This window comes from Salmo trutta, chromosome 14 (genome assembly GCF_901001165.1).
Source record: "Salmo trutta chromosome 14, fSalTru1.1, whole genome shotgun sequence".
NCBI lineage: Eukaryota > Metazoa > Chordata > Actinopteri > Salmoniformes > Salmonidae > Salmo > Salmo trutta.
In genome coordinates this window covers 39697005-39711997 of record NC_042970.1, presented here as the reverse complement: position 1 = coordinate 39711997, position 14993 = coordinate 39697005, and the positions used below count along the sequence as shown (strand labels likewise).

General features: G+C 43.3%; 1 protein-coding gene across 2 annotated transcripts in view; it reads left to right on the top strand.

Moving 5' to 3' along the window:
- Positions 1 to 13467, top strand: part of kiaa1328 (KIAA1328 ortholog) — a 44061-nt gene extending 30594 nt beyond the window's left edge. For both annotated transcript variants that reach the window (XM_029775774.1, XM_029775775.1), the window contains exon 11: positions 13002 to 13467. In XM_029775774.1, the coding sequence (XP_029631634.1) occupies positions 13002 to 13227 (226 nt within the window). In that variant the 3' untranslated portion in view covers positions 13228 to 13467. The remainder of the gene's footprint in view (positions 1 to 13001) is intronic.
- Positions 13468 to 14993: the final 1526 nt, after the last annotated feature.

Genomic DNA, 14993 nt, shown 5'->3' with positions numbered 1-14993 from the left:
ATGCAAACACATTGAACTTTAGATGTACCGTAATTTACGGACTATAAGCCGCAACTTTTTTCCCACGCTTTGAACCTCGCGGCTTAAACAATGACGTGGCTAATATATGGATTTTTCCCGCTTTCAATTTTTTTGAAAGGAGATGACTTCAGTGGTTTCAGTGCACAGGAGGAGGAAGATGGTGACAAATGACTTTCTTGGTAGGCTACTGTTTACTGCAAATGTTTTATTTTTTGTTACAAGCCGTGTTTCGTTAAAGCCTGTGTAAAGTTAATTTGTTTCAATGTACCGACCGGTAGGCACCTGCGGCTTATAGATATGTGCGGCTTATTTAGGTTCAAAATAATATTATTTTTTTAATTCAGTGGGTGCGGCTTAACCTCTTATGGCTAGGGGGCAGTATTTTCACAGCTGGATAAAAAAACGTACCCGATTTATTCTGATTATTAGTCCTGCCCAGAAACTAGAATATGCATATAATTATTAGCTTTGGATAGAAAACACTCTAAAGTTTCTAAAACTGTTTGAATGGTGTCTGTGAGTATAACCAAACTCATTTGGCAGGCCAAAACGTGAGAAGATTCTGTACAGGAAGTACTCTGTCTGACCATTTCTTGCCCTTCTTTGTCATCTCTATCCATTACAAAGGATCTCTGCTGTTATGTGACACTTCCTACGGCTCCAATGGGCACTCAGAGCCCGGGAAAAAGTTGAATGACGTAATTCAAAGCCCTGGCTGAAACACACGAGCGCTTTTGCTAAGTGGTCTATCAGAGGACAAAGGGCTTAGGCTCGTGCACTGGCCGCCCCCGCCTTTCTGTTTTTCCCTCTATTTACCGAAACACAGATTCCCGGTCGGAATATTATCGCTTTTTTACGAGAAAACTGGTATAAAAATTGATTTTAAACAGCGGTTGACATGCTTCGAAGTACGGTAATGAAATATTTAGAAATCTTTTGTCACGTTATGCGCCATGCGCACGACCCTTATTTACCATTGGGATAGTGTCTAGAACGCACGAACAAAACGTAAGAGGTTAAATTGGGTACGTTTTTCATCCGGCCGTGAAAATACTGCCCCCTAGCCCCAACAGGTTTTAAAGATAGACTTCTCGTTAATCCAACCACACTGTCCGATTTCAAAAAGGCTTTACGGCGAAAGCATAACATTAGATTGTTAGGACTGCACCTAGACAAGAAAAACCACACAGCCATTTTCCAAGCAAGGAGCGGCGTCACAAAAACCAGAAATACAGCTAAAATTAATCACTAACCTTGGATGATCTTCATCAGATGGCACTTCCAGGAATCCCAGGTCCACAATAAATGTTGCTTTGTTCGATATAGTCCATAATTTATGTCCAAATAGCTCCTTGTTGTTTGCGCGTTCAGTTGGCTACTCCAAGTGTAGGAAGCACGCGGAAAATGTCACGACGAAAGTAAAAAAAGTTATATTTACGTTTGTTCAAACATGTCAAACGTTGTATAGCATCAATCTTTAGGGCCTTCATCACTTAGAACTTCAATAATATTCCAACCGGACGATTGCAATGTCTTGAAAAACGTTTTGGAACACAGCTAACTCTCGTGAATGCGCGCCAATGAACGCCAGTACCTTCCTGAGTCAACAACTTCCAACTTCCTCTGTTTGCTCTCTGTTCGTCATAGACGCCTCAAACAACTTTCTGAAGACTGTTGACATCTAGTGGAAGCCTTAAGAAGTGCAAAATGAACCCTAAGTCACTGTGTGTTCGATAGGCAATGACTTGAAAGGACTACAAGTACCAGAATTCTCACTTCCTGGTTAGATTTCTCTCAGGTTTTTGCCTGCCATATGAGTTCTGTTATACTCACAGACATCATTCAAACAGTTTTAGAAACCTCAGAGTGTTTTCTATCCAAATCTACTAATAATATGCATATTCTAGTTCCTGGGCCCGAGTAGTAGGCCGTTTAATTTGGGTACGTTTTTCATCTGGCTGTGAAAATACTGCCCCCTACCCTAGAGAGGTTAAGTAGCCACGCCCTGGGGGAGGTCAGAGAGCTCATTTTTACCAAGAGTGCATAAAAGGCTTGGAATAGGAATCAACCTTTAGACCAGGAAATGTGAGGCGAGAGCTACGTGTTTTAAATTGTTGAAACTCTGAACCTCAACACGAGGTGAAGAAATAAACTCAAATCAAATTGTATTGGTCACATACACATGGTTAGCAGATGGTAATGCGAGTGTAGCGAAGTGCTTCCGTGGTGCCCCAAATCCTAATGAGTTAATTGTTACATTATTAATTTAATCGGGTAACAATTAAACAGTTCAGGGATGCAAACTAGTCAAAATAGGTGACCTACGTGATTCGTGTAGATCTGATGAGAAAAGTTTAGGCGGGGTGGGGGGCTTTGGATCAACACTGGCTGTAAGCCAACGAGTAATGCTCGTTTGGAGAATGTTAACTAGTTCACTAGCTATCGAACTAACTACTGTCTGTGAACTAATGTTTTCCCTCTACAGTATGTGGTTAATTTTCAAAATGAGAGAATTAGGTGAAAATGAGGCGTTGCTTGTTAAACAAGTGAATTCAGGGATCAAGTGTAGCTGGGCCTGGCTTAAGCTGGATGCCACTATAGAGGTGAAAGGAACACCACACACTTTCTCAATACACACAGTGGGTAAAAAGGGGTATGCCAGGTGTACTCTCTGTCTGAAAGAGATCAATTATGCCAACAAAGGGTATCAAGCTCTCCTTGCACTTTGTAGAACAGATGTCCACAGGCAGAAAGTGTCCAATGTAACAATGTGCAGTGTAGCCCAAAGATATTGCTTTTGTTGTGTTGAACTTGACAGTAACACTTGTGAGTGAGGGGTATTTTTACTCGGTTAACGTTATTATTGCACACGTAGCCTTGTGCCCTTGATCGATGTCTACTATAGTGGCCACTATAATAGAGCAAAAATGCCTGTTTCATTCTATTTCTACATGAAGATGTTTTTTTTACACGGACACAGTGTTCATCAGGAAGTGTATAGAGGGTGTTGTTCCCACGGGGTCTATTAAAACCTACCCAATCCAGAAACCGTGGATAGATGGTAGCATACGCACAAAACTGAAAGCACGAACCACCGCATTTAACCATGGCAAGATGACTGGGAATATGGTTGAATACAAACAGTTATTCCCTCCGTAAGGCAATCAAACAGGAAAACGTCAGTACAGAGAAAGTGGAGTCGCATTTCAACGGCTCCAACACGAGACGTATGTCATATGCCAATCACGGACTACAATGAGGAAAACCAGCCACATCGCGGACACCGACGTCTTGCTCCCAGACAAGCTAAATACCTTCGCCAGTTTTGATGATGACACAGTGCCACCGACACGTCCTGCTCCCAGGGACTGTGTCCTCTCGTTCTCAGTGGCCGGCGTAAGTAAGACATTTAAGTGTGTTAACCCTCGCAAGGCTCCCAGCCCAGACGGCATCCCTAGCTGCGTCCTCAGAGCATGTGCTGACCAACTGGCTGGAGTGTTTATGGAGATATTCAATCAATCCCTATCCCAGTCAGCTGTCCCCACTTGCTTCAAGATGTCCACCATTGTTCCTGTACCCAAGAAAGCAAAGGTAACTGAACTAAATGACTATCGCCCCATAGCACTCACTTTTGTCATCATGAAGTGCTTTGAGAGGCTAGTTAAGGATCATATCACCTCCACCTTACGTGATACCCTAGACCCACTTCATTTTTCTTACTCCCCCAATAGATCCACAGACGATACAATTGCACTACACACTGCCCTATCCCATCCGGACAAGAGGAATACCTACGTCAGAATGCTGTTCACTGACTATAGCTCAGCCTTCAACACCATAATACCCTCCAAGGTCATCATTAAGATCTGGGTCTGAACCCCGCCCTATGCAACGGGGTCCTGGACTACCTGACGGGCTACCCCCAGGTGGTAAAGGTAGGAAACAACACCTCCGCTTCGCTGATCCTCAACACGGGGGCCCCACAAAGGTGCGTGCTCAGCCCCCTCCTGTACTCCCTGTTCACCCATGACTGTGTGCCACGCACGCCTCCAACGCAATCATCAAGTTTGCAGACAACACAACAGTAGTAGGCCTGTTTACCAACAATCACGAGACAGACTACGGAGAGGGGGTGAGGGCCCTGGCAAAGTGCTGCCTGGAAAATAACCTCTCCCTCAACGTCAACAAAACTAAGGAGCTGATCGTGGGCTTCAGGAAATGGCAGAGGGAGCACGCCCCTATCCACATCGACAGGACCGCAGAAGAGAAGGTGGAAAGCTTCAAGTTCCTCGGCGTACACTTCACTGACGATCTGAAAGGGTCCACCCACACAGACAGTGTGGTGAAAGTGCAACAGCACCTCTTCAACCTCAGGAGGCAGAACAAATTTGGCTTCGGCCATAAGACCCTCCAGAAACTTTTACAGATGTACAATTGAGAGCATCATGTTCGGCTGTTTCCACCGCCTGGTATGGCAACTGCACCGACTGCAACCGCAGGGCTCTCACAAGGGTGGTACGGTCTGCCCAACGGATCGCTGGGGGCGCACTACCTGCCCTCTAGGACATCTTTAGCACCCAATGTCACAGGAAGGCCAAAAAGATAATTTAAGTATATCAACCACATGAGCCACAGCCTGTTCACCCCTGCTATCATCCAGAAGGCGAGGTCAGTACAGGTGCATCAAAGCTGGGCCCGAGGCACTGAAAAACAGCTTCTATCTCAAGGCTATCAGACTGAATTTCTGAATCACGCTTGTAATGTTGTCAGTAGGCTACAGAAACCTATGCTTAGGAGGGGAGGGGCAGGTAGCCTACATACACGCACACCCACTGGCAAAGATTTCCAGCTGGCTGGCAGAAGCCAGAATACGTTTCTGTGTGACAGTGAGGGCTTTGCATAGGCGCTCGCTTTGTTGCAATTTTAAAACAAACATTTGGGGGGGGGGGGGGGGGGGGGGGGGGGGACTGGGGAAAACATGCCCGGAATGTTATTAACCGGTTCCTATGCTTTTAAAATAATGGTTCTGTTCTGGGACAGTATAGATCACTTTAGTTTCCGGTTCTGATTCAGGTTATCGGTTGTTCGCTGAACCGGTTCCAACCCCTAATTGTAACATACAGTGGTGAGAATTCTATTGTCCCTGTCATGAGCCCAGGCTTTTGCCATAGATGGTAGAGTTCTTGTATCTGGACCACACAAGCTATAGATTGCATTCTGCTAAGGCACTTAGCACATTGGTGACCGTTTCGATGCACCTATGGGGGCACACAAAATGCTTTTAGAGAGGAGGGGAAATACTGAAGCATGCATTGATAAGTTCTAGGTTAGATGCCCAAGTGTTTGTCGTAGATTGTATAGCTCTCTTTTCTGGACTGTAAGATTGTGTCCTAAATGGCACTTGATGTACATTGATTGATAGGCTACACTATATTTAGATACTTCCAATACTGCCTGAAACTCTTGTAGAAAAAATCTGACTGCCTGAGAAACCTTTGCTATTTGTCGCCGTACTCAATAAATTCAAATCAAATCAAATGTATTTATATAGCCCTTCGTATATCAGCTGAGATCTCAAAGTGCTGTACAGAAACCCAGCCTAAAACCCCAAACAGCAAGCAATGCATGTGAAAGAGGCACGGTGGCTAGGAAAAACTCCCTAGGAAAAACTCCCTAGAAAGGCCAAAAACCTAGGAAGAAACCTAGAGAGGAACCAGGCTATGAGGGGTGGCCAGTCCTCTTCTGGCTGTGCCGGGTGGATATTATAACAGAACATGGTCAAGATGTTAAAATGTTCATAAATGACCAGCATGGTCAAATAATAATAATCATTGTAGTTGTCGGGGGTGCAACAAGCACGTCCGGTGAACAGGTCAGGGTTCCGTAGCCGCAGGCAGAACAGTTGAAACTGGAGCAGCAGCATGGCCAGGTGGACTGGGGACAGCAAGGAGTCATCATGCCAGGTAGTCCCGAGGCATGGTCCTAGGGCTCAGGTCCTCCGAGAGAGAGAAAGAAAGAAAGAAAGAAAGAGAGAAAGAGAGAATTAGAGAGAGCATATTTAAATTCACACAGGACACCGGATAAGACAAGAGAATACTCCAGATGAAACAGACTGACCCTAGCCCCCCGGCACATAAACTACTGCAGCATAAATACTGGAGGCTGAGACAGGAGGGATCAGAAGACACTGTGGCCCCATCCGATGATACCCCCGGACAGGGCCAAACAGGCAGGATATAACCCCACCCACTTTGCAAAAGCACAGCCCCCACACCACTAGAGGGATGTCTACAACCACCAACTTACCGTCCGAAGACAAGGCCGAGTATAGCCCACAAAAATCTCCGCCATGGCACAACCCAAGGGGGGGGGCGCCAACCCAGACAGGAAGACCACGTCAGTGACTCAACCCACTCAAGTGACGCACCCCTCCCATGGACGGCATGGAAGAACACCAGTAAGTCAGTGACTCAGCCCCTGTAATAGGGTTAGAGGCAGAGAATCCCAGTGGAAAGAGGGGAACCGGCAAGGCAGAGACAGCAAGGGCGGTTCGTTGCTCCAGCCTTTCCGTTCACCTTCACACTCCTGGGCCAGGCTACACTTAATCATAGGACCTACTGAAGAGATAAGTCTTCAGTAAAGAATTAACGGTTGAGACTGAGTCTGCGTCTCTCACATGGGTAGGCAGACCATTCCATAAAAATGGAGCTCTATAGGAGAAAGCCCTACCTTCAGCCGTTTGCTTAGAAATTCTAGGGACAATTAGGAGGCCTGCGTCTTGTGACCGTAGCGTACGTGTAGGTATGTACGGCAGGACCGAATCGAAAAGATAGGTAGGAGCAAGCCCATGTAATGCTTTGTAGGTTAGCAGTAAAACCTTGAAATCAGCCCTTGCCTTAACAGGAAGCCAGTGTAGGGAGGCTAGCACTGGAGTAATATGATCAAATTTTTTGGTTCTAGTCAGGATTCTAGCAGCCGTATTTAGCACTAACTGAAGTTTGTTTAGTGCTTTATCCGGGTAGCCGGAAAGTAGAGCATTGCAGTAGTCCAGCCTAGAAGTAACAAAAGCATGGATTAATTTTTCTGCGTCATTTTTGGACAGAAATTTTCTGATTTTTGCAATGTTACGTAGATGGAAAAAAGCTGTCCTTGAAACAGTCTTGATATGTTCTTCAAAAGAGAGATCAGGGTCCAGAGTAACTCCGAGGTCAAGGTTTAAATTGTTAAACATTATTTGTGGTGATCTTTGTTTAAATGTACAGTGAGAGGAAAAAAGTATTTGATCCCCTGCTGATTTTGTACATTTGCCCACTGACAAAGAAATGATCAGTCTATAATTTTAATGGTAGGTTTATTTGAACAGTGAGAGACAGAGTAACAACAAAAGTATCCAGAGAAACGCATGTCAAAAATGTTATAAGTTGATTTGCATTTCAATGAGGGAAATAAGTATTTGACCCCCTCTCAATCAGAAAGATTTCTGGCTCCCAGGTGGCTTTTATACAGGTAACGAGCTGAGATTAGGAGCACACTCTTAAAGGGAGTGCTCCTAATCTCAGCTTGTTACCTGTATAAAAGCCACCTGTCCACAGAAGCAATCAATCAGATTCCAAACTCTCCACCATGGCCAAGACCAAAGAGCTCTCCAAGGATGTCAGGGACAAGATTGTAGACCTACACAAGACTGGAATGGGCTACAAGACCATCGCCAAGCAGCTTGGTGAGAAGGTGACAACAGTTGGTGCGATTATTCGCAAATGGAAGAAACACAAAAGAACTGTCAATCTCCCAGGCCTGGGGCTCCATGCAAGATCTCACCTCGTGGAGTTGCCATGATCATGAGAACGGTGAGGAATCAGCCCAGAACTACACGGGAGGATCTTGTCAATGCTCTCAAAGCAGCTTGGACCATAGTCACCAAGAAAACAATTGGTAACGCACTACGCCGTGAACGACTGAAATCCTGCAGTGCCCGCAAGGTCCCCCTGCTCAAGAAAGCACATATACATGCCATGCCTGTCTGAAGTTTGCCAATAAACATCTGAATGATTCAGAGGACAACTGGGTGAAAGTGTTGTGGTCAGATGAGACCAAAATGGAGCTCTTTGACAACTCAATGGGTTGTGGATGGGTATTCCAGCATGACAATGACCCAAAACACATGGCCAAGGCAACAAAGGAGTGGCTCGAGAAGAAGCACATTAAGGTCCTGGAGTAGCCTAGCCAGTCTCCAGACCTTAATCCCATAGAAAATCTGTGGAGGGATCTGAAGGTTCGAGTTGCCAAACGTCAGCCTCGAAACCTTAATGACTTGGAGAAGATCTGCAAAGAGGAGTGGGACAAAATCCCTCCTGAGATGTGTGCAAACCCGGTGGCCAACTACAAGAAACGTCTGACCTCTGTGATTGCCAACAAGGGTTTTGCCACCAAGTACTAAGTCATTTTTTGCAGAGGGGTCAAATACTTATTTCCCTCATTAAAATGCAAATCAATTTATAGCATTTTTGACATGCATTTTTCTGGATTTCTTTGTTGTTATTCTGTCTCTCACTGTTCAAATAAACCCACTATTAAAATTATAGACTGATCATTTATGTCAGTGGGCAAACGTACAAAATCAGCAGGGGATCAAATACTTTTATCCCTCACTGTATATGCACGAAACGTACATTATGGAAAAGATGTCTCACACTCATAATTAGTTAGTAGAATAATGAATGGATTGGCAAGATTTTGACACTGTCAACTTTTAGAAAGTTAGTAGGAAAGTTAATAATATAAACCACCAAAATATTCTCACATTCACTGAACATTTAGTGTTTGAAACTAAAACACTTATTTCACAACTGCTTTTTCTATAATCCCACAGGCTCTTTATCATTCTCCATACCTTATATTCCGACACATCCAACATGATGCCTATTCACCAACTCGGTGGCCCTGCGGTTAGTGTCTGCCCCGAGATTGGAAGGTTGTGATTTCAATCCCTGGCCAAGTCATACCAAAGACTGTAAAAATGAGACCTGATGCGTCTCCGCTTGGCACTTAGCATTGAGGAGCTAGATTGGGGGTACGGCCTTCCGTCTGTCCTGTCTCGGGGTGTACTTGTACATCAAGCTGTCTCACGCTCCAGAATCATGAGTTTGGCTCCTGCCTATGAACTGTTCCGGCTCACACAAGCCAAGGCTCACGCCAGGCTACAGACTTACTGTACACCATGGTATTGGGCAGCTCCATATGGCAAACTCTGGTTATCTTATTGCAGAGCGCATTGTACAGCTGTTTTATAGAGAAGATTGTATTGCAAGGTTTTCCATATGTGTTGGCTACTATGTATATGCAGCTGTCATACACATCTGACACACGACACACTCGTCAACATGCTTTTATTTTGGTTTCTATGCGAATTATATGATTGAATTTTTCTTTAAACCTGCTGCTAGTTACTTGAAATGAGAGATCCATGCCAAAACATGATTCAAAATTAAATTCACTGACCCGAGTGAGTGCTAATGAAACACCAACTTCCTGAGCAGGCACATTGATGTTTACATTATTAGCTGGTTATGCTCGTCAACTGTGACGTTGGCTAGCTTTCAATACATTGGCTAAATGGTCAAGTGATTTACCTCTTCATATGATCAAGACTATTCGTGTTGCATTCTACATTTTAAGTGCACTCACAGATATTTATCTTATTTCAGTCTTTCAGAGCTAGAGTTAGTTCCTCTTAATATACACTGACAGCAGATCTGAGGCTGTGTTTTACATCGTAGATGGAAGCATGCAGCGTTGAAAAACGACTTTTTCTGAGAAGATTTGCAAGGATTTAAGCTGCCAACAGATTTTACAGTAATCAGAAGAAATTTTCATTGTCGTATACAGAAAATCAGCTCCTCGACGTAGATCGATCAACTTGACTGTTTTCGGTGTCGGCCCACCACCTATAATGACTGAACTTTGAAAGCATGTCATTAGTGCCCTTCTGAGAGGTTTGCTCTTAACAGCGACAAACGTGATCATTGTTCAAGTGTTGTCTTCACCGTTCAGCTTGTTTTATTAGTATGAGTTTCTAGCATGTTAACGTTTCAGTCAGACGATGTAACGTTATACTGTCAACTTTAGATTTTTTAATAAAAAGTTTGAGCTGTCAACTGACCTCAGCCAGTCATTGTCTCCAAAAGACACCCAAGATTGACTTACACTTTTCAGACTCTGTATGCTCAAAAACCCACAGATGTCTTTCTTGGATAATTTATTGAAACAAACTAAATGGGAACAGCATTCCGTTTTGGCCTCCTAAACCACTCCAACCAGCATAGTAGCCAAGAGTTGATTTTGTAGTCAATATTCACTGGATTTAGGAGTCCCCTTTGTTCAGAAGCAGAAGGTCGTTTGGACAAGCTTAGTAGCCAAGAGTTACCTCAAAACCCTGGTCAGAACTTCTTCTTTAATGAGGAAATGTGGAGTAAAAACACCCTCTCCTCTCTTTTCCCTTCCAACAGACAGACAGTAATCAGCCCCTCTTGCCTGCTCTGCTCTCACCTGCCCTTTAATCCAGACAATGCCAAACCCCAGCGACGCAGGGCTGCTTAAGCTAACAAGCACCGGAGAATGCTAGCTTATGTATGGACAGAAATATTTTATCGTAGTCCGCTGTCCGAGATCAGCTTCCTGCATTATTCAGACACCCAATCTGATTTTGTGTGTGTGGAGGGAATCAAAGAAGCATGTCATTTTAAGGGTTTTTGTTTTGCGGGGAGGTTGGCGAGGGTCGTCCTGGCACTATGTAGACTTTTGCAGATGTTATGAGAGTGAGGGGTAAGCCCTACCATACCCATGCATCCCCCTTAATGTATGCCTGCCACCAACCACGGCAACTCAGGAATTCCACACTAACATTGAATGAGTGCCATGGTATAGCAAAAACTGACGCACGCTGTACTGTGGTCCTTACCCTAATGGTAAACCACCTCTTTTCATTCAGAAGCAAACCCCAACAACCATTAACTTTTAACCAATTTAATCTTAGGTGAAATTGCAAAATAGGGCTGGGTTAAACATGAAACGACAAGTTAATCCCTGGCCTCCTGTGCTAGTTAGTAATGAGAGTTCCATTGCATCCTCCTGCCTCCCTCTTTCCCTCCCCCTCCTCACCTTGCCCGCCTGCTATTGATTGGCTGGGAATTGACATGTGCGATGTACACGCCTGCCATTTTATAGGGTTTTTATAATACTGTTTGGACTGCAAATGAAAGTGGGCGCTAGGGCGAGACGGACATCTTTCATGAGAGAAGAGCGGAACAACCTGAGGAAGTTGTGAGAAAAGGGGAGAGAGCAAAGAGTGGATAGACTAACTGCAGATCTTGGAGAGTAGTACCCAGGAAAGTATGGGCTCGATATGTCTGGAGAATGTAGTGAGTCTGATATGGAAGGTAGCAACTTTGAGTATGCATGTTTTTCTAATGCGAAATGTATTCATTTATTTCTGTGTGACTTATCTGTGGGAGCATGTAGTCAAGCAGATTCATAAAGAGCCCCCTTGAGTGATATTAATACCCGCAGGCCATTTGCTACTGAACCTTGCGTAAAACAACGAAGGCCTTTGGTATCCATGGCCCCTCCAAACCATTAGCATTCTCCCCACCCGGCCTGTTCTCTATCCATCTCCCTCTCTCACTTCCCCCTCCCAACCTTTGAATTCCCCCTTTCCCAAACTGTACCCCCACCCCATCACCCCCTTTACCTTGTTATAGATTGTGACCGCCGGTAAGTGATGCATTATTCATTACGGAAATGTCGTCCGTTGATGGATGGCTGTTTGAGAGGCCTGTCCGTTAAATAAATCCACAAATGAAAATGCAAATTCTCACATTTCAAGAGGGAGCCCTGCCAAAGTTTCACCCTGACACTCCCTCCCTGCACTCTGTATTTCTCTCACTCACTCTCACACATTCTCTCACACACTGTCACTCTTCTCCCCACTAACTGCTATTGTCAGTCAAAAGAAGACCAAATGAAGAAGACGGATTTACTTAAGCTTCAATCTTGTTTTTCCCCCCAGCGGGTGTCATCCCCTATAGGTGTCCCCTTTGTTTTCCCACCTACACACTTTTGTACAGATTAATTCAAAGTACATAGATTTTAAGAAATGGGTGGAAAACTACAATGATCGTTCTTTCTTAAGCAGCATCGATTTGCATCTACGCGCTTCCGAGGTTCTGAGAGCCAATGGTTGGCTTACGGCGCTCGTTGACATGTGCGTGGGTGGTCAGCGATGCTGGCTGCTGATACCCATCTGAGTCTTTTTCTGTTTAACAAAATATTTATAGTGATACATTTTCTGTGTTTTAAATTCGTAGCTTTAAAACGAGCAACGAATTATGTTAGAAACATCGATGGAGCGTGCTTTAAGAATTTATGTTTTGTATCTGGAATGCACTCGTCCAACTGTGTGTACACACTGAATAATTTATCAAGCAGCCAGACTGAAGGATTGAATCTCTATTAGCTTAATCTCTCGCTTTGGTTTATTTATTTCTTCCCTCATTCTTATTCTGGAAGAGAAGGCCCCTGTGCGCTCTCGATCTCTTTCTGTTGCACCTGTAACATCTCATGCCCTTCTGCTTGTCCACCCCAGGGCTTTATACATTTTACACTGGTTGTGTTACACTTCAATGGACACTACAGAACAAAAACATTGAGTTAACAATTCATCCGTACATGGATATCCTTTCATATCTTCTGTTTAACAAATACGAGGTGCACTACACATTTGCACTACAAGCTTTGTGCCACAGTCATGCTTTGGCCTTGTCTAGTTCCTGTTAAGCAATAGGATGGCACGAATGCTGGAGAGATTCAAGAAAGGACAATATTACATAGGTAATATTGCGATTATGTTAGCAAGTAGATGTATCATGCACTTATCAAATGGGTTTTCATTCATTGACTCCTCTTCATCTGTGTTTTTGCTCTAGGTTGGACTCTTCATTGATTGAGTTGTTGGAGATCTTTAGTCCCATCTCTCTGCCCGAGCGAAACAGCCCCTCCGCCCATCGAGGCAACCCTACCCGATGCCAGCCCCCCCTCAGTGTCCCCAAACCAGCCCGCCAAGCTCTGCTCTCCCACCCTGGCCCTTACCGGACCCCCCAACAGGACCTGGAGGAGAGCCAGATACTGGAAGAGATTTTTTTCATCTGCTGAGTCGGGGGTCCGGAAGTAGTTACCCTGAGGGGGAAAAAATTACAATTCTTAATCATTTACTTGATATTTACCATTGGCTCTTAAATCGAGGTCAGTGCCTTCTATTTGTTTTGGTTTGAAATGTCCAAATAAGACAATCATGATTTAGGTAATTGTACTATTGTATTTTTAAAATGCAATTGTTTTTATATTGATTGTTTTTTATATTAAATGTAAATAAAATAAAAATACAAATAAAAATTGTGTAGTGGTCTCCATATTTTGTGACATTGTCACCGACAAAGTAGCTAAATGCACTTTAATTCTTCTCATACGTGGATTTCTTATCACTTCAATGTAAATGGTACAATTCTTGTGAATCTTCTTAGTTCGTGACCACCTTGGTCACATTATCTCAGAACTGAAGGATTACAAGAACTGGGTCATATTCATTAGGGCAAATTATTTTTAATATGAAATGCAATACATTTTCTAACGTTTGCTGCCTAATGAATACGACCCTGGTCGAGGCTGTTAGAATATGCAGTAAGTTTGAGTCACAACACGGGTGTATTCTAGACTGTGCTTTATTATTGGGCTAAGCTGAGACGCATCATTCATTAAAATTACAAAATAGTCCAGGGATCAGAGAATGGTGCAGTCTGGAGAGACGAGGGCGGGAGCCTAAAGCGCACTAACCAATGAGAAGCCTACCTCATCAGACATGGTAAAGCGCTACACGCAACATTCAATTCCCCATCCCCTTCATGTGCTGAAATTGTCTTCAGAATACTTTTGAATCCATTGAAGAAGTAAAATGTAGGAACAAACCCATGATAACAGCATTGAAGGTAGACCACATGATCGGAAATTGAGTAACTGAATATTTGATGAAATAGTGCAGTTTTTGATAGGTATTTTACCCTTGATAGAACTGAACACTTGTACAACATCAGAGCTCTATAAGACATTACAAAAAAAACATATGATAATTGAGACAAAAGAAACAACATTTCTCTGATTAATACAGAACTCTTAACACTTCAGAATAAGGGACACATTTTATGTGGGATTTCTAAGCACTAATTATCACTAATCAGCTAATTATGGTTTCAAGTCCTACATTAGCAGCAATGTTTAGCAAGAGAGGAAATTCCTCTCATGGATAGACATATTTTAGAAACGTTGTCCAAAGGAGAAGTGGTAAATATTAACCTAATGTTTATCCCATGTTTCCAAGAGCTTAGATGGTCAACAACAGAGCAGTTATGAAACAGAATGACAAAACAGCAAAGGTAAATTCAAATTGTTGAACACAATCACAGCTAACAAGGTTTTTATTTTATTCTGGAAAAGTTTAATTTGTATTTTAATTTTGAAACAATAAATTCCCATGTCAATGTCATTGCAACCTATATGCTGCCACATTTAGCTGAATTTGGAATTTGTATGTAGAAGTTCAGAAATATACCGCAATTTGAATGCACTTTGTAGCTTTAATCATCTAGATAGATGAACAGTTGAGGTGCATTTAAATATTAAGAGCGGGGAAGTGAAATGTATAACGGTTCAGAAAACAGCAGCATAACGCTTTAAAAGAACAGTAGAGCTCTGATATTGAATAAACAATCACAAATGAAAAAAAGAACAACAGATAAACCTCTGAGAAAACGTAACAAAACAAACTTGGCAAATATGAGTATAATCTCCATTTCTCAAAGAACTGTTGCAAGTTGTGATCCTGTAGACAATAAGTGGTCAACAATGTACCACAATGTAGGCCTATA